Below are 26632 nucleotides of genomic sequence, written 5' to 3'. Positions count from 1 at the left end.
CTGATTCACTTTGTTCTACAGCAGAAACACAACACTGTAAAGCAATTATACTCCAATAAAAATAAAAAATCTCTGCCTGATGTAGGTTCTTCCTCTCCCTCCAGTACTTGAACCATCTATTCAATGAGCAACGTTCTAAGGGCCGATAATTGATGGCTTTTCCTCAAGTTTTTGCTGTAGCTCATCCTTCACGGAATCCCTGCAAGACCTCTCTTCAGTGTCTGACTTCTCCAGGTTGCTTTCCCAATTTCTGTGCTTTTGTCAGCTATTCACTTTGCACACCCTGTGCTCTTTAGTCACCTTCGCTGCATTAAGAGCTGCAGCTGTGCCAGTCCATGCTGAGATGCTCTGATAAACACACAAGAACCTGTCCGCTGAATCACCACAAAACTGCTTATGAAGCCAGTACAGAAGCCACTAGGACTCTCTGAATTACCTTTTTTCTTTTTTTTAAAGTCCTGACACATCAGGATCATTTTTAAAAATTAATTAATTAATTTGGTTTTGGTCGTGTTGGGTCTTCATTGCTGTGCACAGGCTTTCTTTAGTTGCGGCAAGCGGGGGCTTCTCTTCCTTGCGGTGCACGGGCCTCTAATTGTGGTGGCTTCTCTTGTTGCAGAGCATGGGCTCTAGCTGCGCAGACTTCAGTAGTTGTGGCACACAGACTCTAGGCCGCAGGTTCAGTAGTTGTGGCACATGGGCATAGTTGCTCCACAGCACGTGGGATCTTTCTGGACCAGGGATGGAACCCATGTCCCCTGCATTGGGAGGAGGATTCGTAACCACTGTGCCACCAGGGAAGCCCTGAATTACCTTTTAATATTGGATTACTTTTGCTAAATGCTGAGTCACTGGGGTTTCCAGGCTACAAGGTCACAGTATTAGGTTTTTTTCACAGACCATGACCACGTGTGTTGTGTTGTTCAAGTTGAGCTGATGGTGCGCCCACAAAGGCTGCCTGAACAAAGTGCTGCATGAATGTCCGTGCCGAAGAACGAGGCAATCTGTGCACCCTTGGAGTTGTTCCAAGGGCTTAACCAGCAAGTGGCCTGGAACAGCAGCTTATGCTCTTATCAGTAACTATGCTACTTCAAACTGGAAAAATGCAGGACATCTCACAGGGTGTGAAAGTTTAACCTGCTGCCAAAGCAAACACACACACACACAAAAATACAAAATGAACACACAGTCCTTATATTCTCAAAAAGAAAAAAACCCACCATATTTATTTAGTTTAACATTTACCCAGATCTAAAGAAAAAGATGTCAAAAGATAACCTAAGACATACATACGCACACACCCCGACCCAGATAACCTAAAAGAAAAAAATAAAGGCAAAGTTCTGTCCAACAGATAAATTTATCTTCGCTTCTGGAAGATGTTTCCACGTCCCATTCCACGTCCTCTCCCTCTTGCGGCCACTGAAAGAAAGGTGGGGAAGAGAAAGGACAAGGCCAGGTCAGTAAGGACTCATATCACAGAGCAGCCAGAGCCCCAGGACATGGCCCAGGAAGGGGCCTGAAAGGCCAGCCGGTACAGCACCATGCTCACCGTGTCACATTTCATGGGGGAAACAGAGACCCTGGGAGGGGCAGGTGCCTGGCATCAGAGCTGGAGAGCCCTGGGCTCCTGCCTTCCAGCCCAGCACTGTTCCCCACCAGAGGCAAGGCCTTGTGGCAAAGGTGGTTTGGGGACCCGGTATGGGAACCATAGAAAAGATGACTTCTCAGAGCTGGCCCAGGGTGAGCTAATAAAACATGACAGATGCATTTAATTCACACTGAAAATTCTGAAACAAACAGATGTTAAATGTTAGTATCTATTAAATCTGGGTGAGGGGTTTTATTATTCTTCGAACTATTCTGCAGGTGTGAAATATTTTGGAATGGGGGGAAAAAACCAAAACCACTCCCCACATAAAGACTGCTGTTCTCTGTGACCCAAAGGTTCTAGGAGACCAGTGGCTTTGAAGAACGGGTGACAATATCCTGACGGCTACTAACTGGAACCTCACCCCTCTCCTCTTACAGAGCCTGGGGCTGGCACAGGCACAGTGGCTCAGGCAGAGGTCAGCGGGCCAAGGCAGACTCACTGCCAAGCGCCTTCTAGTGCACGGCCACTGGGCTCCTCCCTTTGCTAGAGAAGATGGTATCGTTACACAGTGACAACGAGGGCAGCCCTCCTTGAGGAAGCAGAGAGAACAGCATCTGTAGCACAAAGCTGGAACTTCTGAAAATAGTTCCTTCTCCAGGACAAAGGTCCAGAGCTTTGGTCCCATCTCCCCACAACTATCTCTCTTCCAGGAAGGGCAAGGAGATTCTCTGATCAGTTTTTCTGGAGGGCATTTTAAAGGGTTATTCTACTGCGTCTTTAAACTCAACATATGTACTGCAGCTAAAGACACTGACGGGGTGACTTTCCTGCACTGTAAAGCCTTTTACCAATAAATACTAAGACGGTTCCTAGCGACTGCATTTGCTTTCTTAGCTAATCAACATGGCAGAACTTTTCAGGACCCACATACAAAACTCTGGTTGGGCTAACCAAGAAAAGAGGTCAGACCAAGTCACTGGGAAAAGGCTAGTCCCACTTTTGGAAAGTGGTAAAGGACGGACTTATTTTCAAATGTAAGAAGTTTTGAAAATGAAGTCAGCCCCCTTTAATGGGTAAAGATGGCTCAAAACTGCTTACTTCTTATCTGAAAGTGGATCCCCCCCCCATTTCCCTTATTTATATTGTGTATCAGTAGACATCCCCAGCCTCAAGAGGAACTATTATCCCACTGCTTTAGGAGTCAGCTAATCAACACCACAGTGCCTCTAGTCAGCAAACTAGACCAGGGCAAGCTTCCCCCAGACACCCCAGAATTTCTGAAAACAAAGGGCCTCCTAGAGAGTCATTACAGGAGACTTATCTACTCTTTCATTTAAGTCCCCATCTTCTTTCTAAGGAGCCACTTTGGATTTTGCATAACTCCTGTAAATGGGATCAGGTGAGGCAGACAGAGAAGGCAGGGCACTTAGATCCCCCAAGACTGCAGGGAAAAGGGGTGGCAATGGGTATGGAGATGGCTCAGGTCAGGTCCACCCCCATGCCCCGGCAATAACAGGGCATTTCTAAAAGGTACACGACACACCCGCATGTCACAACCAGTGCATGAGGAGCACCTACCTTGGGCCTTCAGAATAGCAGCCTTTCCCCGACCGGCCCCCGAGCCTTGGTTTTTATTTTTCATGCTCTTTAACATGGGTGCGTTTTTCAGCATGTCAGGCAAAATCAGAAAGCGGATCTTGCTGCCACGGATGTACACCTGCTCCAGCTGTGCCACTCGGCCATCTCTGTATGTGACTGTGATGTTGGACATCTGGAAGGGAACCACCGGCTCATGAGTAAAGGCCAACAGCACCAGTGGAGAGCAGGGTATGTGAAGACAAGCCTTGGCAAGGAAGGGAGTCCAGAAATGCAGAAACTCACATCACTAAATAAAGCTGGGGGAACTCCAGAGGGCCTATTGTGTGCGCCAGGGACTGTGCTCAGCACTTCAGAGATGGTCCTAACAGTATGAGATTTCCCATTTTTAAAGATAAAAAAACTAAGGCACTTGTCCAAGGTCCAACAGCCAGAAGGCAGGGACTCCTGATTCAAATGCCTGGACTGGCCCCCAAAGCCCCAACTCTGCCATCCTCGCTCTCCCACCAGCACGTGATAAACTAACTGAAATGGCTTAGAATTGCTTGTCCAAACCCTGTGTCCCCTCCCGCATCTGCCCAGTACATGGACTGCAAAAGCGCCGTGAGGGTTACGAGCATGCACCAGATGCGGTCCCTGACCTCCCAGGGGACACACTCTAGTAGGTGAGACAGATCCCCTCTGGCTTGGGTGACAGGGATTGAGAAGTGGGGGTGGCAGTGCCTGCATGAATGGCTCAGAATAAGGACAGGTGTGAGGCGAGAGTTCGCACAAAGGCCAGACAGGACATGGAGCAGAGGAACTGGGGCCGAGGGCAGGGCCGTCACCTCAGAGACTGTGGGGCCACGCAAGTCTGTGGACAGAGGCAGGGCAGACAGGGCTAGGTCGGCACTTCGGACAGATGAATGCGTCAACCATGGGATGGGGGGTGGGGGCTGGAGGGGGGCTTAGAGGAGAATCCAGCCAGGATACTGGCTGGGCGTGGGAACGTGACACACACCTGCCAGTGCCAATCTCAACAGGCACCACGTTTATCAGATAAAGCAGCTTATTTTATCAGCCTTCTGGATGGAAAAGGACTACAATTTATTCAGAATGGGTCAAGCCCACATGGGAGAGAGGTGTGCTGGCTCCCCAGTTTCTGACTGCTTGTTGTCACCTCAGCCTGACTTGCTCTTTTCTTCGAGTGTTAACTGGCCCCTGCGGCCTCTGCATGAGCGCCCAGCGGCAGAAAGATCAAACACGCTCTAAGGCTGCCCTGCAGCTGCCAAGCCGCCTCCCCTCCAGCACATCCTGGTACATCTCACGCCCTCCTCTGTCACTGCCTCCCCAACCCGCTCTGAGAATCCCTGACAGAGGCTGTTACATAAGATCAACAACACTTACACTGAGTGCTTTCACAAACGGCATGTGTCCACCTGGGCTGAAGCAAGAAAGAGCCCAGCATCTCTAGTCCTATTACAGCCTAGGAACCAGGCTGGCCGCTGCTCTCGCGCTCTCTCCACGGCACCAGCAGAGAAATGGCCGTGCCGTGTATCCCTCCGCCGGGTACACAGCTTGTCAACAAGCCCGAGCTGTGCTCGCATTATGAGCTAAAGGCAGCAACTTGTGTGAACTCGGTTTAACTGAAAGCCAGGCAGGAACACCCCGTCCATTCAACTCTCCCAAACAGCCATAATGAAACACAGATGGCATAAGCCAGGTGCCCAACTGCAATGACACTTTGGGGAGAGAAGATCTTAGTACAGACCGTCTCTGTACTCATTACCCCCATGGCTGGGGCCGGGACGGAGGGTGCTGGGTGGCCAAGGATAGTCGGTCACAGCATCCCAGCTGCGGGGCACACGGCGAGTAGCCAGCAGATGTTCACCCCCTCCCTGTCCCACCATCCTCATTTTCCTGTCTGGAATCTGACAGTCAGAACTGAGGGCCTGATGCTTTCAGAGGCAATGGGATCCAACAGGTTTACTCTAGGCCTCATTTTAGAGACTGTCGCCAAGTTCACAGACTTGGGAGTCAGACACTTGGATTTAGATTGGCTCCTTCCATGCTTGGTCACCCTGGGCATCTGGAAGCTTGTCCTGAGAGATGTCCTGTGATGACTCAAGGACCTATTGTATGTAAAACCCCAGCATAGTACCTGGCACAGAATGTGCATGCAATGAACGGAAACTTCTGGCACTGTTAAGCCACAGCCATTTGGAGACAGGTCCTAGTTTGACAAGTTAAACTAAGACTTCAAAATGCTTAACAGCACCCAGTAGAATTTAGAGTTTGGTTTCTAAATTCTACTCCCAACCTAAAAGAAAGCAAGGCTCCTGAAGAAATGGCTGATTCCAGAGCTGGGTTAGGGAAGGTAAAAGATGAGCCTGTAACAAGCATCTTATACCAGAAGGTAGGGATGTGCTCCCCCAAAATGACCAGGACACACCAAAGGACACAAGAGTCAGCTTGCGAAGCTCCTACTGGTCAAATATGGGATAACTGGAACATCAAAATAAACAACGACAGCAATGGATTATAACAAACTTAACAAAACATATTGACAGTATGAGCCTATATTGATAGTAAATGAATGGATAAATGGGGGGGTGAGGGAAGGCACTTCCATACAGCAGACCCAATAAATACAGAAAGAATGATGGAGGAAAAACAAAAATTATTCTTTGCAACCATAATAGTAAAAAGATTCAAGCAAGAATCTTCACGGGAAGCTAAATGGGGCTGAAGAATGGGATAATAATGAGGAACAGAATGCTCACAAGGTATTTACTTAAAGAACCTCCCCACAAAATTCTCATTAGTTTCAAAAGGAAAAGGAACATACGGTGGAGAGACCACATAACAACTTAACCAAAAGATCAAGGTTAACATTGCAAACAAGGGGCAAACAGGTGTTTAGGCCTGACTGACCCTCTGAGGAGACAAAAATCACACAATAACAGCCCATAAAAGCATAACCCAAATCTAATTAGGAAGAAGCATCAGAGAAACCCCAAACAAGGGACATTCTAACAAAATAACTGGCCTCTAGTCTTCAAAATCATCAATGGTGTGAAAAACAAACTTGGAGGAACCGTCCCAGACCAAAGAAGCATCAAATGAGTTGACAACTAAACCCGGGAATGAGGCAGAGAGGACTACACGGCCATAAAGGACACACTGTGCACCTGTAGAAACTGGATACACTGCAGGTTAAAGTATTGAATCAATCTTGGAGTTCTTGAATTAATAACTGCACTATGGATACAGTAAGAGGAAATATACACAGATACACACAACATATTATGCAATAAAGGAGTATGATGACTGCAATCCACTCTCGAATAGCTCAGAAGAAACATCTAGGTAGATTTTTCCACAGACCATTACGCCACAGCCAAGAAAACAGTTCAAACAGTCCTGTCACTGACGGGGTGATCATGCCAAAGCCCCCAAAGCATCATTTCTTCAGAATCTATTAACTATCACTTTTCCCCCACCAAAACATCTAGGAATTACATCACTTTAAAAATAATGAAATTTTGGATTTGGCCCTTACTCTCTTTTTAAAAAATAACATTTACTGTGCTTTATGATCACAAGCTTAACACATGATTGTCATTTTAAAGTAAGAAAAATATTTTTTAAAATTTAATCACATATAAGTTCCCACGAAAAAACAACTATTCACTTTGGTCTTCCTCAAAAACCTTTTTTTGTTTTAAATTTTATTTATTTATTTTTTGGCCGCATTGGGTCTTCGTTGCTGCGTGCGGGCTTTCTCTAGTTGCGGTGAGAGGGGGCTTCTCTTCATTGTGGTGCATGGGCTTCTTATTGCGGTGGCTTCTCTTGTTGCGGAGCATGGGCTCTAGGCACACGGGCTCAGTAGTTGTGGCACATGGACTTAGTTGCTCCGGGGCATATGGGATCTTCCTGGACCAGGGCTCGAACCCGTGTCCCCTGCATTGGCAGGCAGATTCCTAACCATTGCACCACCAGGGAAGTCCCCCACACCATTTTTATAATAGAAAATGTTATTAAAACCCAACATCAAATGGCAAACACTGAACTCAGCTGCCCTCTAGCAAAGAACAAGCAGAGAGAGAGCCAAGAGGACTCTCTCATCCCCAAAGGGCAGACTCACTGGGACTAGGGAGAAAGGAGAACAGCAGGCACCGTCGGCCTCCCAGCCCAGGGACACGTGAGTCAACTGTGCTGGGTGCTCACCACAGTGAGCTCAGCTCCGCCACAGCCCGCTGGGGTCTATCCAACGCGCCAGGTTTCGCTATACCCCGTGAGGCCTCGAATCTTGGCATGGGCAGGGTAACAGGCTGAATTGTACACACCCCCCAAATTCACATATTGAAGTCTTAGTCCCCACCAACGTGACTGTATTTCAAGACTGGATCTTTACAGAGGTAACTGGGCCCTAGTCCAATATGACTTATGTCCTTATAAGAAGAGATTATGATACGGACACACACAGAGGGAAGACCACGTGAAGATAAAGGAAGAAGACAGCCATCTATAAGCCAAGGAGAGAGGCTTAGAATAGATCCCTCCCTCACAGCCCTCAGAAGAACCAACCTTGCAACACCTTGATCTCGAACTTCTAGCCTCCAGAACCCTGAGAATAAATTTCTGTTGTTTAAGCCACCCAGCATGGGACTCTGTTAGGGCAGCCCTAGCAGATTAACACAGGTGGAAGGAGGTGGCAGGGCCCCACTATCTGACATGCAACGGCTCGTTTATTCTGCACTACAGTCCTGAGGCTGAGGTGCTATTTTTATCCCTGATTTAGAAAGGAGGGAACAGAGGGTGAGGGAGGTCCAAAGCTCATGACAAGTCACACCAGGTGGCAGGCTGCAATGATTCCAGATCCATCACAGGGTCTGTGTGCTTTACTTCACACTGGCTACCATCAGAGAGAACACCAAGGTCACCCGGTCAGACACCTTACCTTCACGTTACAGATGGGAAGTCTGAAGCTCTGCAAACTCAGAAAGTTATCCAAATAAACAGCTGAATAAACACACGAAGAGTCCCTATCCTAGTCTTGCATTCCACTCACCAAACTGAAGCACCTTAAAATGGATGAGGATGCCTTCAGCCAGAGGACTGGACCTATGACAGCCATACCTCACGAAGGCAAAGGAGGCCTGCAGAGAGGCCACCCACCCACCTCTGTGGCATTAACACTGAGGAGAGAAACCTGCAGTCACCATATGTCTATTTCCCCAAACACGAGGGAACCCCCAGCTGGTCAACCTGGCAGGAAGAGGATGCTCAAAGCTACAGAGAAATCACAAATAAACCAATGAACCCTGTGAAACAATGGATACTTAGGACACCTGTCCTGCAATATGACCTTGGGTAAGTCACCTCACCTCTCTGACCTTCAGTTTTCTCACCTAGAAAACATCAACAGGTACCATATGTTGACATTTACAATGTGCAAGGTGCTGAGCTAGTTGCCACACACACACACACACACACACACACACACTCACTCTCTCTCTCTCTCTCTCTCTCTCTCTCTCTCTCTCTCTCCCTCTCCCTCTCCCTCTCCCTCTCCCTCTCTCTCTCATCTGATCTTCAGAACAGCCCTGGGGTGGGGGTGTTACCCCAGTGGCAGTCTTGGGAGTGCACTGCTCGGACTGGGATCCACCACAGCATTCACCCTGAAGCCACTCTCTTCTCAAGCTGCCAGCCAATGACTGACCACAGTGGGGGTATAGAGCCAGGCCACCTGTGCCCCATGCTAGACTCTTCCAATGAGAAACCTTCCTTTGCCTGGCTGAGACTTCCTCAGAGATACACTACCATCTAAGGCTCTTCTTACTCAACCCTCCTTCCTTTCCCCTCTCCTTTCCCGTGTCAGACCAGCACCCCAGACTGAAAGCTCTCCTGCTCCCTCTCCTTTACCCTTCATTGTTAGCTTTCCCAGTCAATCTCTTGCAGAACTAATTCTGTTCTCATTTTACAGATGAGAAAACTGAGGTGATTAACATGCCCAAGGTCAATCAGAATTCAAAGCCACATCTGATTCCAAAGTCCAAGCTCTTAAGGAGAAATTATGTTACACACTTTGTAAAGCGATGCCATACAAATCCACGTGACTATTAACAAAAGGCAACGCTGTGCCACAGGAAGGGCACCACATCAAGAAGTGGCTCCAACATTCATTAACAGAGTGACGTTCAGTAGATGAGTCCTTTAATCTTATTCTTCCTATCTTTTTTTTAAGGTTTATTATTTATTTCTTTTATTTATCTCTGGCTGCGTTGGTTCTTAGTTGCGGCATGTGGGATCTTTTGTTGCGGCTTTTCTCTCTAGTTGTGGCGCGCGGGTTCCAGAGCACATGAAGCTCTGTAGTTTTCAGCACATGGGCTCTAGTTTAGACATGCGAGCTCAGTAGTTGTAGCGCTCAGGCTTACTTGCCCCATGGCACGTGGGATCTTAGTTCCCTGACCAGGGATCGAACCCACGTTCCCTGCATTGTAAGGTGGATTCTTTACTACTGGACCACCAGGGAAGTCCCCTATTCTTCCTATCTTATGGATGATGAAACTATCACCAAACCTGCTTACCTCACAAGGTAGTTGCTATAAATGCAATCAAATGAGATGCCTCCCCCAAGAAAAATGGCAAATAAACACAATATGTGAGCAGAAGATTCTGCTAACTGCAAAGCACTATGCAAACATATGGGGTAACTGAACAGTGGCCCCGAACCCGATGGTTTTCTTGAAGGTAGTGTCACTTTTCTTAATCAGGTCCCCAAAATATGGGAGAAAATGATTATGGGATTGGGAGACACAAAGAACAAAGTTAAATATTCCAAACTTCCGAATGGCTCTTATTTATACTCACATCCCCAGTGCCTGTAGCAGTGCCTGGCACACATTAGGCACTCGGTAAGTAACTGCTGAATGAGAACTTCAAAAAGACCCCAACCATCATCTTTCTGTCCTCCAAGGCACAGGCTCAAGCCTCCCCTACAGCCTCAAGTGCAAAGCAGGATACCTGGCAGTTCATGTTGTCCTCTGCTTCAATGAGCTTCCCTCGATACACCTCACCAGTGTTCGTCTCACATGTCACGATGTGACCCTCAGCCTCATGTAGGACTTTAATCGGCACGCCAATAGACATCTCGGCAGGAAGAGAGTTCTACAGTGAGAGAGACAACAGTTAGTTCACCTTTCAGAGCCCAAGAAGGCATGTGGCAAACACCACGCCCTCAAGGCCTGAAACTACACAAAACTTAGCAAAGATGCCAAAGGTGCAGGGTTTTGTTTTTGTTTTTTTTACAGAAAAAAGTAGCTTAACTCCTAGCTTGAAGGACCTATCTGGCAAACACATGCAAGATGTGGGTGGGGAGGAACAGGGAGGCTAGAGGGAAAGCTAATGGAATGAAAAGTGCCTCCCATCTCCCTCCCACTGTAGATCGCTTACTTTTCATCAAATAACTATGTGTTCCCCAATACTGTGTGTTGGAGAAGAGAAGGTTGGAATGCATGTATATTTGTCAACCCTCAGTTGTGGGTAACATCTCTTGGAGAACCTATGACACAGACCTGAGCTGTCCAAGGCAGTAGCCACTGTCTACATGCAGCTACTGAAATTAAACTCAATTAAAATAAAATAAAATTAAAATAGAAAATTCAGTCCTTCAGTCACATTAGCCACGTTTCAAGAGCCCAATGCATTGGGCACTAAGCAGTGCAGATACAGACCAAAAGAGCCAGGCAAGTCGAGAAGAGGCTGTGCATTTAATTCAACCTATTAAGTGCTCTCTGACCCTCCACTTACTTCACCATCAAGGCTAAAGAGAAAATAGCAAAGTGTTCACAAAGTGACAATGTGCTACAAGCAGGAAATGCTTATCTTGGAGGAAAAACATAATCAGGGCAAGAGCCTGACTTGACCTAATTAAAAGGGAAAAGCAGTGGACTTTTTCTGTTCCAAGATGGGCACATCTTGTGTGGTCAAGAGAGGAAAAGGAACAGGAGAGGTTGGGAAAGACAGGCTCCCCTGGTGCGGAGCCTTAGGAGTGTGGATTTTATGCTGAACGCAGTGGGGGAACCACGGCAGTATAGGAATTATCCGATGGAAAGGCATACGCACTTACAAAATGAATCGAACACGATTTAGAAGCAGGGAAACTTGATAAAAACTTGTGTAACAGTGTAGAAAGCATGAGGGGACCAGTGTCTGAATGGGGGATGGAGGCAGAGATGCAAAGGGCTTTGAAAAGGATCACCCAGGTAGGATTTGGGGGAAGGAGGCAATCAGTTAGAAATGATCTCAAGACCATTACCTGGATGATTCAAAAAACACTGGCCTGGAGAGGTATAGAAACTGAAGAGCATGTACTTTGGGGAAAAGTTAACGAACTCACTCCCAGGCGCTAGTGAGGCGACGCTCATGTTTGGGTGGCCGGGCTTCCCGCTCTTCTCCCTCCCCGAGCCCCGCAAAGCTTCCCGGCAGCGCGTCCTCCTCCAGCCCCCGGCCCCTCGCGGGTACCTCGGCCTACCCTCGCCCGCCCCGGCCTCTCCTCACCGGTTCCGGTCTCCTCTTCCTTTCTGGTACGGAGGTGACTCTTGCGACTGCGAAGGCGTGAAGCGAGCGAATGGCGGGTCCCGCTCTCCCAGAATACCACGCGTTCCCAAAATGCCTAGCGCAGGGCCCGCCCCCTTCCTTTTCCTAGTGGCGGGCGAAGTCTCGCCTCCGCTTTCTCCTCACCCCGCCGGCTGGGAAACTTGGGCTCTGGTATAATAGTTCCGGGCCCGGAAGAGAGGGCTGATGACCGGACCCAGGTGCCGCCGGAAACATCGACCCTCGGGCCGGCAAGGGCAGACGGGGGTCGCGTTTCCAAGCATCCCACACCAGCGACGGGCTGGACGGCAAGGTGGGCATGGAGGGCGAGAGGCGGTGGGGCCGAGGGTCAAGACCTGCCCTCACAATCTAACCTTGAGAACCCGGCAGCGCCGGGTAAGGGGCGCCCTGAGCGAGGCGAGTATCCCACCATACGGATAGGGAAACAGGGACGGAGCGGAGCGGGGGCGGCCCGTGACCTTCCCTCCAGGGGGTCGGAGTGGGGCTTGGTCTCCCGGAGCCCCGCGCTCTGCCTCGGCCCGAGGCTGGCGGAGGAGCTGGCCGGGCCGAGGCGGAGCTTGCACGGGGAAGAGCCTCTGGGGAGGCTCCGCGTTTGCGGAACGCCCGGGCCTGGGCGGAGCTTCCGGGGAGCCGGGCGGGGAAGGGGTGCGAGGCCCGGGAGGCCAGGGGCGGGGCTCCCGGGAGCCGGGACCGCTAGCGACCGGACGAGCTGAGATCCCGAGCCCGGGGGCCTGGAGGCGTAGGAGTCGGGGCGGGGCGGGCCGCGGCCTGGAAGGGCCAGGGCGGGGCTTGGGGCGGCCCAGCCGCTGCCTCCCCTTCACCCCAGCGCGCTGGTGCTGGCGGTGGCTGCCCAGGATCCCGGCGCGCACGGGTCCCGCTCCAGCCCCAGTCAAAGCCGAAGCTGCAGCCGGCTCCGGGCCGGGGCCATGGGAGCCCCCCGCCGCCCGCGTCATGAGGACGGAGGCGGAGGCAGCGGGGCCGCCGCTCGAACCCGGTCAGTGCTCCTCGAGGGCTCAGCTCTCACCCCGGGGAACAGGGGGGACCCCGCCCTAGTGCGGGGCAGGGTCCGGCCGCGCGACCTTGGGCTGACGGCCGCCGCGGCCCGGGCTGTAGAGCTTTGAGCGAAACCTGGCCAGGTGTGCACTCCGCCTTGGCCACCCCACCGCCAGCCCCGGTTAGTTGGGGTTTCCTGATACTCCCTGGGCTGGGACCCCAGGCAGCTCTGATTGCGGTCATGGTGGGAGGGTCCCCGTTGAGAGTTAGGAGCGGCACCTTCCCCAGAAACGAAAAGTCCTCCTGGGGCTTGGAAGATCCTGTCCCCTCGGGTAGTTAAGGCCTAGAAGGGCTGGGAACTGGCTGGGAGTACAGAGCAATGGGGGAGGGCCTTCCCCTGGCCTTCCAGACCCAGCTACAGTTCTTCACTCTCTAGTTCCTCTGCCCCAGGTGGCCTGAGTTCCTTTGGGGCGGAAACAGACTGACCCGTTCAGTGCGGTGGTTGCTTTTCTAAGTGGGGGAGGGGGAAAACAGTGATTCCTGCTCTGCTTAAGGCACAGGGTTGATGAGAAAGAGAAAGGGCTGGTAAACTCCAAAGTGAAGTGCCAACACACTGGAGAGGTCAGGAGCACAGGAGACCCCAACCCTAAGGCATTAGTGGGACACTGTGATTGCAGCAAGGAGTAGAGCCCGGGGCTACCCTGGGATTTGCCTGCCTAGTCCTCCAGTTACCTAACTTTGTGATCTTGGATCAGACACTTGCCTTTCCTGAGCCTCTGTGGAATAGTGACTCACGTTTACAGGGAGCTTTCTGTGGGCAGGCACTATGCTAAGTTGTTTACGTGCAGAGCCTCGTTAATGCTCATAATGACAAAGTCGGTTACCAATGTTATTTACACTTTTGCAGATGAGCAGACTGAGGCCGAGAGGGGTTAAGTATTCAGGGCCAGTGAGCTGCCTTCCTTCCTTGGCGACAGCTGCCAACTGAAGCCAGGCCAGGACCTTCCAGGCAGACCCTAGCTCTCAGGTGGGACAGTCCCTTGGCTCCAGGCATCAACATCTGGCAGCAGCTTTGGGCTTGGAAGGCCTCGCCTACTTTTATCACCCCCCACAGGAGTATCTCTGGGTCCCTGTTGGCTGACCCGCTTGTGCCAGGATTCGGGATGGCCACGTGGGGACGTTTAGCCACCCTGGGGGTGGGGTAAGGATAAAAGAGTTAGAGAGCAGGGCAAGAAGAGAAGGGGCAGCAGAGTTCCCGAGGGCCCTAGAGAGCCGCCGACCTCTGCGACGTTTACAGCTGGGCATAGGGGAGGCACAGGAAGAGTCAAAGCCTGGCCAAAGATGGCCCAGCTAGCCAGTGTCAGAGCAGCCCAGGCCACAGAGCAAGGAGGGAGCTGTGAACAGAGGGGCACAGTCTGGAAGCCTGGGGGAAAGGGGAGTATTGTGGTGACACGTAGGCCTGGGTATCTCGAGGGATAAGGCCTTTTTGAAAAAAAACGCCTTCCATTCGCGATTCAAGCATGTCTGTGTGCCAGCTGTGGTCTGAGGGTTGGGAGGAGGCAAATGTTGTCTGCCTGCCACTGAGGAATTCCCAGTCTGTCCAGTGGGGAAGTTACACACCACCTCCAATCCTCCATATAGAGGGCCTCAGGGAGGGAAAGAGACCAGAGCATTTGGATGGGAGACCACCTTTCGGACTAAGGGATATGCAAGAGCAAAGGCTGGGGAGTAAACAGCCCATGTAGAGAAAAACAGAAAGGCAGTTTAAAGCCACAGTGAGGGGTTCTTGAAGAGGGAGGCACCCACCACAAGGGGACAGCACACTGCATAGGCTTCTCTCTCCACTCAGCTCGTTGGGGGATTACTTTAGGATGTGAACACCTGGAGGGCAGGGCTTGGTCTCAGTTACCTGTAACGTCCCCAGAGCCTGACACACAGTGGTGCTTAATAAGTTCGTTTTTTTTTTCCAGCAAAGGTTTGAGTTACTACTAAGCATCAGACATTAAGCACTGGGAATAACAGTGAACAAGATTAGCACATTCTCTGCCCTTAGGAAGCTTACAGCCTAGTGGGGAGACAGGATAGCTTTATTTTATTTTTCTTGTTTTTGTTACTTTTGCTAAGTACTGTGAAGGAAACAGGGAAATACTGTGAAGAAGAGCCCCTTCTCCCAAAGGTACAGTCAGAAAACGCCTCTCATGGGAGGAGACTTTAAGCTGGGACCTAAATGACAAAAAGGGGAAGACTTGAGTACTGAGGGTAAGAGAGTTCCAGAGCTGCACATATAAAGGTCCTGGGGTGAGGGCCAAAGTGAACGAGTGGGGCAGGCCTTACAGGCCTTAGTAAGAGATAAGGACGTTATTCTAAGAGCAATGGGAGACTGGAAGGTATCCCTCCAGCTGCTGTGTACAGAAACAGGAGAGGGGCTGGGGGTAGAAATTGGGGCAGAGGACAGGCAGAAGTCAGGCAGGATGGAGCCCTGGGGGCTGAATCCATCGCAGTGGGTGGAGGGGAATATCAGAAGGCCTCTAGTCATGGCCTGGGTTCCTTTTAGAGCCTCCAGGGGTCGGGGAAGGAGGGAGCAAAGCCTGAGCCTGCCTGGTCTCAGTGTGCCTGGCCCCAGCTGGATGGAAGTCAGGGCTCACGGCAGCGCCTGTGAAGGGCTTCGCACACATTCTTGCCCCAAGTGCCCACAGCACCCTGTGGGCTGGCGTCTGTGAGAAAGGAGCAGGCACCGAGAGGCCATGTGACTCAGCCAGCTGGTGGCCTGCACTCACCTGTGCCATCCTGCCTTCCAAGGGCCCCGCTGGTGAGGCATAGGAGAGAGGACAGTACAGTGCAGCAAAGGAGCAGTCACGGGTCCCTGCCTCCTGGGAATGTGTGACAGCCCAGCAGGGCACAGATGAGCTCGATGCAGGGATCTCCTCCTGTGAGCCAAAGCATGAACTCTGGCCCGGCAGAGTGCAGATTAGGGAAGGGGCACGGCCAGCCTGGGATCAGGGAAGGCCCCAAAAGTGCTGGCATCTGAGCCAGGCCTTGAGAGCCGGGGAGTGTTTAGACACGGGGAGTAGGAGCTTGGGACCCACTCCAGACAAGAGGCTGCCTGGACAAGACCAGCAGGTTGAAAGGCCAGGACAGACTCCAGGATTCATGGGTGGCCCTCCTGGTTGGTGCACGCAGTGGAGGCCAGGGCAGCTCTGCACAGACCAGTCGTGGGTTCAGGAGAGTCCCCCGGAGACCCCTGAGGCAGGGAAACCACATGGGCTGAAAGGGCGTCCTAAGTGAACAGAGTGCTCACAGCCGGAGAGAAATCCTTCCAGTTCTTTAGACTCTAAGCTCTGTCCAGATTCACAGGATCCCAGGGCAGGAGGGTCCTGCAGGCCGCGTGCCAGCTTGCCTGCCGCAGCCCTGCCTGGCCCCCGCTGGCTCTCCTCTCTAAGACACAGCACCCACCCACCCCGCCCCACTTCCCCTATCCTGGCCCTTTGTTTTTCTCCTACGCTGCTTGTTTTTGCTGTCCACCAGGGCAGGGACCTGTCTGTGTCACTCACAACCATCTCTGGTTCACATGCCAGGCACTTACTGGGCTCTTGGGAATTATTTGTTGATTGAACAACTGAATCAGACCAAAGTCCCTACTTTAGAGATGGCCAGACTCTATCCAGCATGAGGGAGTCAGTGGCCTAGCCCACAGCCGGCCAGTGGCAGAGCCGGGGCTGGAATGCCGGAATGCCTAGGTCGGGCCCTTTCTGCTCCGCCCAGGGTAGCGTTCCACATGCAGACACGTGACAGTCCCCTCCTTGTAGCCCTGGGGGCTGTGGAGTCAGGGGCCTCAGGAATTCAGACATGAATATCTGCTGAGTGCCTCCCGGCTGCCGCCCTGTCCCTGCCTCCTCGGAGCGCCCACCACAGAGAGGGCTCTGGAGAGGGGCCTGTGGGGCTGGGAATGCACGGAGTGGGGCGCCAGGCACAACAGGGGTCATCATGGAGAAGTGACGTCTGTGGACAGGAGTTAGCTAGTGAGGATACGGGGAGGCAAGGAAGCAGAGGGTGCTGGAGCAGCAGCCATGAAGGCCTTGTCCTGGGAGGTATGGGAGCCAGCCCACTGGAGGGTTTTGTGTAGGGCTGGCCTGCTCTGACTGGCATTTCGGGGAGATCACTGCCGTGGTGAGGAGAATGGATTGGGGGGCCTTTTGTAAGGCTGTGCACTGGTCCCTGAATGGCCCCTGCAGGATCTGGGCAGCAGCTGATTATGGTGGGAGTGGCAGTGGTGGGCCCTACACCAGGGTCTGTGACCTCCGTGTGTTTCCATGCAGGGGACTTTGTGCAGCTGCCCGTGCCCATTATCCAGCAGCTCTACCACTGGGACTGCGGCCTGGCCTGCTCCAGGATGGTGCTGCGGTGAGTGGGCAGGCCTTAGCCCTCCCAGTCCACAGCACCTGCTCTTGCCGGGGGGCACACAGGGAGAGACCTGGGTGGGATTCATCGTCCATGTGGCTCTCCTCTGTTGGGGCTTGTGGGAGGCTCAGCTTCCATCCAGGCTCCATCCCACCTGCAAAAGCAAGCAACGGTGGACCAGGCCTTCCAGGTCTGCGTCCTGAGAATGCCAGGGCTCTGGAATGGCCAGGAAGTCCCAGGTGCCTGGGCCTGGCCCACAGAGTGACTCCATGATTGAGATGTGGTGTCCTCCCCACTCCTGGCCTTGGACTCTTGGGAGACTGAGTCACTAGGGAGCTGACCGCTGAGCTGAGGCTGCGTGAATATCACAAGAACCTTGACCACTGGGGCACGGAGGGACCATAGCCATCTGCTTGTCACAGAGTTTTCAGGCAGCAGCCTAGAACCCCAGGGCAGCCTCTCCCTTACCCATTTTACCTCCTGGAATTCCAGGCAAGATAGGGTTCAAGAAAAGGATTCTGTGCCTAAAACTTAGAAAACCACTGATGTGGTCCAAGCACTTAGATGGTCCTAGAGACGAAGCTGGCGAGGCCAGAGAGGATGGCAAGACTTGACCAGAGTCACAGCCAGCAAGAGAGGTCAGACGCAGAATCCAGGCCCTGGACTCCGTGGCCAGCGCAGTGCCCCCAGCAGCCTCGGGTTGTGCCTGGCAGTGTGTGGGCAGGACGTAGGAGTTCATGACAAAGGACAGAGCCTTCCGGGGGCGCAGGAGCTCAGACAGTGGCTGGCAGGCCCTCGGGTAGAGGGTGACCCGGGTCAGCTTCCCTGACTTCAACAGCCCATCTGCCCACAGCTACCTGGGCCAGCTGGACGACAGTGAATTCGAAAGTGCCCTGCAGGAGCTGCGACTGACCAGAAGCATCTGGACCATTGACCTGGCCTACCTGATGCGCCACTTTGGCGTGAGGCATCGCTTCTGCACTCAGACCCTGGGCGTGGACAAGGGCTACAAGAACCAGGTGAGCGCCGGCCACTGGCCTTCACCAGATGTGGTGATCAGAAGAGGGTGTGGTCCAGACCTGGACACCCAGGTGAGCACGCAGTGTGCAGAGACCGGGGAACCGAGGCAGACGCGCTATGGGCAGGACTTGTGAGCTGTCGGAACAGATCACCTTGGGTCCAGCTGCTCAGAGGACCCCAGTGGCAAGCCGGGTCCCTCCTGACACCCCCACCACAGACACCCACCGCCTGCCTTTGACAGCACCTGACGATGCACAGAGGAGCGTCTGGGTGACCTTCCTGTGTCCTTCCCTGTGTCCCAGCATGAGCCGGGCCAGGCCTCAGAGCACACACTGTCCTCCTCCGCCATCATTCACCGATTTTCTTCCTTCTCATGGGGACAGCTGGCTCCAAGTTGGGTCATTGGTGTTCTGGAAGAAAAACCAATATACTGTCTTTCGTTTCTTTTATTTTTCTTTTTAAAAAGAATGCCAGCATAGCCTTGCCCATACCCCAGTGCATTTTCCCACCCTGCACAGCTGGAGCTGGTCTCACCTGCCTCCCACAGGGTGGATCACGGCCCACACTCCAAACTTTGGCAGAGCAGAGTCACTACCGGTCTCGCTGGCAAGAGGGTTGTCGCACGGTGGCCAGTGCCCGTCAACCTAACTCTCCTCTGAACCTCCTAGACCAGGGGAAGAAGGCTCACGGATCTGGCTTGGTCAGTGTGGCCGCGAGGCAGAGGAAAGGGCCTAAGAGCAGGGTCTTCTCTGCCTCCCCCACAGGGGCTCTGGCCCCCTTAAGACCCCTGCACCAAACAAAGATTGTTCCTTGCTAACATATACTGGCTGAGCCGAGTGGTGGCTAGATATCCAGGGGCCTCAGCCGGCCCGTTTGCTCATTCACTCCAGAGTCCTGCCCATCGGGGTACACAAGCCCAGGGGTGGCTAACCTTCCACAGGGTGCCAGCCTGAGCCTGCTGCCCACCCATCTCCTGAGCATCCTCCTCATTCTCTGTGTGGTCCTGCGCTCCCGGCCAGCTGCCCTGCCCGCTCGGGACAGACACAGCCTTCCACCCAGGCATGCTGCCTGTGCTGTCCCCCTGCAGGCTGGGCTCCTCTGCTAACTCCAGAAGGTGCTGTTTACTTCATCCAAGTGGGGTGAGGGCAGTGGCCTCTCCAGCTGCCCTTCTCTCTTCAGTCCTTCTACAGGAAGCACTTCGATACAGAGGAGACCCGGGTGAACCAGCTGTTCGCACAAGCGAAGGCCTGCAAGGTGCTGGTGGAGAAGTGGTGAGTCCACCCCACCCCTGCCCTTCCTTGTGCACCTGCTCACCCACAGTCTTGCAGGTTGTGGGGAGGCCTCAGGAAAGGCTGGGGAGTCAGGCAGAACTGGGGTTTTCTACCCAGGTGGCCCTGGGCACTGACTGACTTGCCCCCCCTCCCCAGGCCTTAGTTTTTCCATCCATGAAATAGGGACAGGTGGGGCTACATGACCTACTATACACAAAACTCTGGCCTGGGGTAGATCCTGAGTTGGGGGATGGAGGGACAGGTGAGCAAGACAGACTCTAGCCAGCCCTCGGGCTGCTCACAGAATGGTGGCATGGGACAGAGCACAGGGACCCTAATAAAGGGGTGACGGCCTGGGGAACATGCTGGCACGGTGATGGAGGGTGACAGGGACAGCCCAGGGTGACACTGTCTAGGGAGGCCTGGCTGCCAGATCTCCCCACGGGCTGCTTGACCTTACGTGGATCCCCCTTCTCAATCTACACATGGGGGCAGGACTCAGGAGACACCGCGAACGACTTGCCCCGACGCAAGCCATTTCTTTCCCTGGGCTCCCTGTAGGTAATGCGCCCAGGCCTGCTGGCTCAGACCTGGGCTGGGCCCCCCAGACCTCTCTTGGGTCTCCCATTTCCCCCAGATTTCTGTTTTCATTGTAACGTAACCTAGGCACACGAAAGCCCACTGGGAAACAGGGAAAATGTCTCCACACATCCTTGGGCCCCGTGAGCACATGTTGGAGGGAGAGGCAGCCGATGTGTGCTTAGTGGCACTTGACAGGTGCTGCCTTGTTGAGTGGAGAGCTGGGGCTGTCCCCGTCCGCCAGGTGAGGAAACTGATGGGGAAAACAGTGTGAGTCACCACGGCCACCCCAACTCAGCCATGCTGTGACTCGAACCTGGGACTTGCACCCCCGGGGTCCCATGGAGTCTGCTCTTTTCCTTCCAGCCCAGCCCCTGCTTTTCCCGGTCGCTGAAATCCCACTCTGGTACATACCGTTGGCAACTCAGCCAGCTGTTTCATTTCAAAGACCAAATGGAAAAATAGCATGTTTCCCTGGGCCAAGGCAACAGACCGGACAGTCCTGTGACTCAGCCTGGCTGGAGTTGGGCCAGGCCATGAGGTGCTAATGTGTGCTCCTGAGGAGCTTGTAAGGACGGAGGGCCCAGAGTGGGTGAGCGTCCCCCCGTGAAGATGTTGGGGCCCCAGGCGTAGAGGACCCTTGCAGCCCTTCTCCCCTCTGGGTCTTACTTGGACTTGCTTCCTTCTGGGGGCATTGGAGGGGGGCCGTGCCTAAGAGTCTGGAGCAGCTGGCTGAACTGGGGGTTCCCCTCAATGTGCTGCTGACCAGTCCTTCCTGGGCAGCCCCTTCTGCCACGAGGAGCCTTAGAGAAAAAGAAAAATAACCCTTTCAGAGAAGCACTTGGTTTTGAAACTGGTGAAGTCGTGCTTGGCTCAGATTTTGGGAAGCAAATTAAACCAACAGTTTACATTAATCACGCATCATTTAGGGTAAAAGACCAAGGCGGGGGGTGCTTGTACAAAAGAATTCACTAACCAGGTCAAGAGGTGGGGTGCTGCTCCAGTGGCGCTTGATGGGGGTCTGTCTGGAGCTGAACTGTCACCCTGTGAAGGGCCTGATGGGGCCAGCTTGTCCTGGGCACACTCAGAGCCCTCCAACCCTGGTCCCATGCTTGGCCCCCATCTGAGCCTGGGCCACCGTAACAAAGCAGGACATTCCCACCTGCGAGGAGCTCAGGGCAGACACGAGCCATGTCCCCAAGCTTTGTGACACAGGACAGGACAGTGGTCCAAGTGGGGGTCCACTTGAGAGACGGGGAATGGGGCCCAGCGGCGCCAGCTGACCCTCCTCCTGCCCACAGCACAGTGAGCGTGCAGGACATCCAGGCCCACCTGGCACAGGGCCATGTGGCCATCGTGCTGGTGAACTCAGGGGTGCTGCACTGCGACCTCTGCTCCAGTCCCGTCAAGTACTGCTGCTTTGCCCCCAGTGGCCACCGCTGCTTTTGCCGCACCCCCGACTACCAGGGCCATTTCATCGTGCTGCGTGGCTACAACCGGGCCACTGGCTGCATCTTCTACAACAACCCGGCCTATGCTGACCGTAAGTGTGGCAGGCGGGAACAGTGGGCGGGGCGGCCCCTGGCCCCCACGACTCCTCCCATTCAACCTGGTGTGGCCAAGACTACCTCAGTGCCTTCTCCCCAGAGCCCCTCCTCCCCCTGGACTCCCTCATCCTTGCTACCCCTCTGGCCATGCAGGAAACCAGCCACAACTTGGGGCTGTGCTAGCCTCCACGCCCCCGTCATCACAGGCCAGCCCTCTCCCCCTCACACTGTGCCAGCCCCCTGCCACCTCCTGGGGCCCACCCTGCTGTCTCAGCTGCACGGGCCACAGTTTCCATATCCCCCAGGCCAGCCCTCCGAGGACAGCCAGCACACTTGTCAGAAAGGAAAGTCTGCCCAGCCCCGGCCCCAGCCCTGGCTCCAGAACCCCCCAGGGCTCCCGTGGCCCTGGGGATGGGGAAGGACCACCCTGACTCACACAGACTTGTCCCGTGCGACCTCGCGCGTGTTTCTTCCCCTCTCTGGGCCTCACTTTCTCCATCTGCTGAACTGGGGAAAGGTCAGAGAACAAGCTCACAAAGGCTGCAATAGGCAAGGAGGGCTTCCCGAGCAGTGAGGGGCAGCCAGGCATGTGGGACGTGGCTTCCCTGGGCGCTGGTCAGGCAGGTGCTCGCCTCACCCGCTGACCCTGCTCTGCCCCTCGTGCCCCAGCAGGAATGTGCAGCACCAGCATCAGTAACTTCGAGGAGGCCAGAACCAGCTACGGCACGGACGAGGACATCCTCTTTGTCTACTTGGACAGCTGACAGCAGGAGCCTGGTGTGCCCAGGCCCTTGGACCCCACCCTGCCCTGCCCCAGCTGGGCCCACTCAGGAGGCCCTGGCCCAGGCCTGGGGCTGCCAGGGCTCAGATGTGGAACTGTGGCTCTGGCTCATGTGACCAAGCCCCAGGGAGTTCTAGGAGGCTGAGTCCCACCTGCTTAATCCACCAGCGCTGAGCCGTCATGCCACTTACCCTGCACTCCTGCTGGTTGCTGGGTCGTCCCCGGATCATCTGAGTGGAGCCTCCCCCAGGACCCCGAGGCTGACTCCAGCTGTGCTCAGGGGACATCCACCCCTACGGGTGCCCTTGTTGCCTGTGAGCCAGACCCAGGGCAGAGGGAGAAGCCTGAGCCCATCTCCCCACAGACCTGGTGACTGAGCCCTGAGAGAGATGTTGCTTGTCTGTTTGTTTGGAGACTGTGTAGCTGGCCTGGGCCCCCGGGGCTGGGACTGCTCCAGCCTTGCAGGGACCTGGAAGTACCGCAGACCCCCCTGGGCCCTTTGGTGGATGCCGCCGCCCCCTCCCACCTCCCAGTGGGACCAGTTCCTGCAGCTGATTGCAAGGCTTCTGGCCCCTGGGGAGGGCTGGACCTCAGGCAGAAAGGACTCTGAGGCCCCTGCGGCCCTCCAGGTACTCCATCTCCTTGGGGTGGAAACCTGGGCTGCAGGTGGGACCCTGGCTCCTGCTGGCCAGCAGTGCTCACAATGCCTGACCCCAAGGGCCAGGAATAGCTGCCTGGGCCCCAAAGATGCTCACACCCGCAAGGCTTCCTGACTAGGCAGGCAGCGGGACTTGCGTCTGAAGGCAGGGAGCCCCAAGTTTCGCAGGGTTGGTTGCTGGGGCCCTGGGCCTGCGTGGCTGATCAGTGGCTGGGTGGAGGGTGGGTACTGTGACCCTCCACCACCCACCCTGGTGTTCACATCAGGACCTTTTGCACAGAACTTTGGGTCTCTTCTGTTTGACAGGAGGGGTGTTGCCTACCCAGGATCACACAGCACGGCACCATAGCATGGACTAGAGCTGTTTTCTTTTTCTTTTTTCTTTTTTTTGAGAAGGGGAGGGTGGTGTTTTTGAGATTTAAGTTTTCACTTTATGGGGGTGAGACTCAACCTCAAGTAAGACAATAATAGTGAGATTGTAGGTACTTTGGAACCACTGACACCTCTCTTCACAGGACAGGTAAGCCAGCCCAAGTTCTCTTTCAAAGGGGCCTCTCACCATACGGACAGAATCTGGCCCAGGAGAGTGGTGGAGCTGGGTCTTGAACCTGGGTCTGCACCTGAAAAATAAGGACAATGGATCATTCCCAAAGGGGCTGGGGATACCCACGCCTCGGGTTGCCTCTGGCTAGTGGGGTAGGGATGCCTCAACAGCCACACCGCTGCGGCACCCTGCATCTCGGTCTTCTGGTGCCCAAGGCATGATGTGGGGCAGCTGCTGCCCCTCCCTCAGGCTGCCGACCATGGCCATGCTCCGCGTCTGCCCCTACGGAGCCGTGGCTACTCTGAGGGGCAGGGGTGGGCTCTGCTGACAAGGGCTGTCAGACCACCTAACCACATTGTTCCTCAACACCAGACGGCCTTGACCAAGAGGGAGGCGTTGTTGGTTGGGTAGCCACCCTGGGTTTCAGAGACTAGTGCTGCCTGCAGACTGGCCTCGTGTCCATTGCCTTAATGCTCGGTGGCCCAGGATCCCAGGGAGCGCTGTCCCACGCCCAGGAGTACCATGCATGGTGGCTTTGGGTTTGGGTGTCCTCAGGAGGGGTCCGGGTAACACTGGTGAGGACAGATGTGTCAAGGGAAACAGAGGAAGTGAAGCTTTCAGGATGGCTGCCTGTGAGTGAGGCTGGCACGGAGAGCAGCCTCCACAAAGAGAGGTCACGGCACCTCTGTCCATCAGAGACACTCAATCCCTGGGCTTGGAGGAGGGCTTCTCAGGGCAAGCGCAGATTAGAGGTCACCTGTCTGGAAGATTCACAAGAGCCGCCTGCCCCTGGGGTGGTGCCACCTGCCTGGGGAGGGTCATGGAGGCAGGACGCAAACCTCATTGTGTCGTGTTCCCGCACAAATCATGAAAATGGGGCTGGAGACAGAGCCCAGACGGCAGGAACTCTGCCTACAGCACGTGGCACCACAACCCCCTGGTCACACACGGGGCCACGCTGGACTGTTGGCTCTGTTCACTCCAGCCACCTGGGGACAAAAGGGATCTTTTGCATTACAGAGATTTTATACGTATATTTTGTTTGTAATGAGCCATTCTCAGTAAACATTATCCTCACTGCGAAATGAGTGATTCTTGTCTTGTCCTCGGGTTCTCAGCACCAGTGCACAGGAACCCGAGCCCTCGACCTGCCACAGCAGGTTTAGCTGGGACTGGAATAGCTTCCTGCTTCTCAGGCTTGCATCCCTTCCAGGGCCTGTGGAGGTGCAGACAAGCGGTGCTGGAGGTGGAAGAGCCTCAGAGCTCAGCTTGACCTTGACCATGGGTCTTGGAGAGGGCCTGGATGGTGCATAGCTGTGGGCAGGAGGAGGACCCGGGAGGGTGGGGGAGGAGTGGGGGGACAGTGGGGACCACAGGAGGGCATGGGGGGTGCAGAGGGCAGGACTACAGCCCTCCCTGCACCCTGAACCCTTTTCTGCTGGCTACTGGACTCCTGGCATTTTGCTTGATAAGAATCTACAGAAAGGACTTCCCTGGTGGCACAGTGGTTAAGAATCCGCCTGCCAATGCAGGGGACACGGGTTCGATCCCTGGTCCAGGAGGATCCCACATACTGCGGAACAACTAAGCCTGTGTGCCACAACTACTGAGCCCGCGTGCCTAGAGCCTGTGCTCCTCAACAAGAGAAGCTACCGCAATGAGAAGCCCGCGCACCGCAACGAAGAGTAGCCCCTGCTTGCCTCAACTAGAGAAAGCCTGCGTGCAGCAATGAAGACCCAATGCAGCCAAAAATTTTAAAATTAAATAAATAAATAAATGTTTTTTAAAAAATCTACAGAAAAAGGAAGTGTTTGGAAATCCTGCATTATCTGGCATCCTCAGACCTGCCCCAGGTCCTACAGAGAGCTGATGGAGCCGGAGCCTGTAGGTCCTGGTCTCCAGCCGGTGCTCTCATGCTGCCTGACTGCTGCTCGACCCCTCCCCAAGCCCCACATTGTGGAGACAGAGGTCTCTAAACTGGAGGACAGCCCTCTGGACACAGCTTCAGTCAGGGAGCTGACCACCTGAGGTCAGTGTGCCCAGCTAGTGTGCCAGGCAGCAGGGCAGGTGTCCTATGAGTGTAGCCAATAGCATGTGAGCCCTGGCAGGGAGCGCACCCCTCTGCACTTGAGCATGAGCCCTGCCCACCCGGGGGGAAGGAGCCCATCCTGACTGGTCATATCATGGGTTGGGACAGGCATGGGAGAGATTGGTTTGGGGCCTCTGAGTGGCCCCTGAATGCAATTATGGAAGGAAAATGACAGAACGAGGGAGGCATTGAAGCAGGAGGTACCAAAGGGGGGGCGGGGCATGGTGAGTCCTGGGTGGAGTACGTTGCCCAGAGCACGTGGGGAGCGCATAGCGGGGGAACAGGCTGAGGACTCCTGGGAAGGGCCCCACTGGGAGCCAAGAGGCCAGACAAAGCAGAGGTTTGGGTGCAGGTAAGCTGGCGCCTTTTGCCCAGGATTGCTCATGGGGTTACCTGAGGGTCTCTCAAGCTGTTGGGCAGGGTTGCAATCGCCTCAAGGCTGGACTGGGGCTGAAGCATCTGCTCCCAAGCTCACTCATAGGGCTGCTGGTCACAGGCTGCCTGGGCATCCTCATGACATGAGGTAATAAGAGGGAGGGAGGGAAGGAGGGAGGGAGAGAGCAAGAGCACGAGAGCATGAGAGCAAGCGTGAACGCCAGGAGGCAAGGATCACTAGAGGTCCCATAGACCAGAGCTAGGAACGTTCTGGAGACCATCCTCTCTAGCGCGTCCTGAGTCATGCCTTTCAGAATACTAGTGGTGAGAAGTTCTATATGACGGGGTGCCCTGGTCAGATCAGCTTGGCAAACACTGCATGCTGCAGCTCCCGCCCAGAGATTTAGGATGTGCAGAAAAGACTCTATAATCCTGCGGCAGGGGGACCCCATTCATTTAGGATTTCCCCAAACTGTTTTGCCACAGAGTTTGTTTCTGTGGAACACTGGTATTCTGTGAAACATGCCCATCCTTGGGTAACCACTGGTCTAGTCCACTGGGGAGACTGCAGCCCAGAGAGGGGAGC

General features: G+C 54.3%; 2 protein-coding genes across 11 annotated transcripts; one reads left to right on the top strand and one right to left on the bottom strand.

The window, feature by feature from the left end:
* Positions 1 to 1192: 1192 nt before the first annotated feature.
* SNRPD3 (small nuclear ribonucleoprotein D3 polypeptide) lies at positions 1193 to 11883 on the bottom strand. Its single transcript, XM_082640690.1, has 4 exons — positions 11735 to 11883; positions 10199 to 10342; positions 3173 to 3365; positions 1193 to 1422 (listed from the first exon to the last, which is right to left on the bottom strand). Exons 2-4 carry the CDS (start codon positions 10322 to 10324, stop codon positions 1361 to 1363), a joined length of 381 nt encoding a protein of 126 aa, XP_082496816.1. The 5' UTR covers positions 10325 to 10342; positions 11735 to 11883; the 3' UTR covers positions 1193 to 1360.
* Positions 11884 to 11956: 73 nt separating this feature from the next.
* GUCD1 (guanylyl cyclase domain containing 1) lies at positions 11957 to 24661 on the top strand. 10 transcript variants are annotated; one of them, XM_082640683.1, is made up of 6 exons: positions 11957 to 12083; positions 17101 to 17185; positions 18036 to 18201; positions 19382 to 19473; positions 21483 to 21595; positions 22272 to 24661. In XM_082640683.1, exons 1-6 carry the CDS (start codon positions 11978 to 11980, stop codon positions 22361 to 22363), a joined length of 654 nt encoding a protein of 217 aa, XP_082496809.1. In that variant the 5' UTR covers positions 11957 to 11977; the 3' UTR covers positions 22364 to 24661. The 10 variants fall into 10 exon arrangements, with proteins under 10 accessions (XP_082496809.1, XP_082496808.1, XP_082496807.1 ...); XM_082640682.1 differs by having other exon boundaries at positions 22269 to 24661; XM_082640681.1 differs by having other exon boundaries at positions 21354 to 21595.
* The last annotated feature ends 1971 nt before the right edge of the window (positions 24662 to 26632 follow it).

Source organism: Mesoplodon mirus (assembly GCF_964341445.2).
Source record: "Mesoplodon mirus genome assembly, chromosome: 13".
Taxonomy (NCBI): domain Eukaryota; kingdom Metazoa; phylum Chordata; class Mammalia; order Artiodactyla; family Ziphiidae; genus Mesoplodon; species Mesoplodon mirus.
Note: the sequence above shows the minus strand (reverse complement) of the source record. Positions and strands in the feature narration are given on the sequence as shown.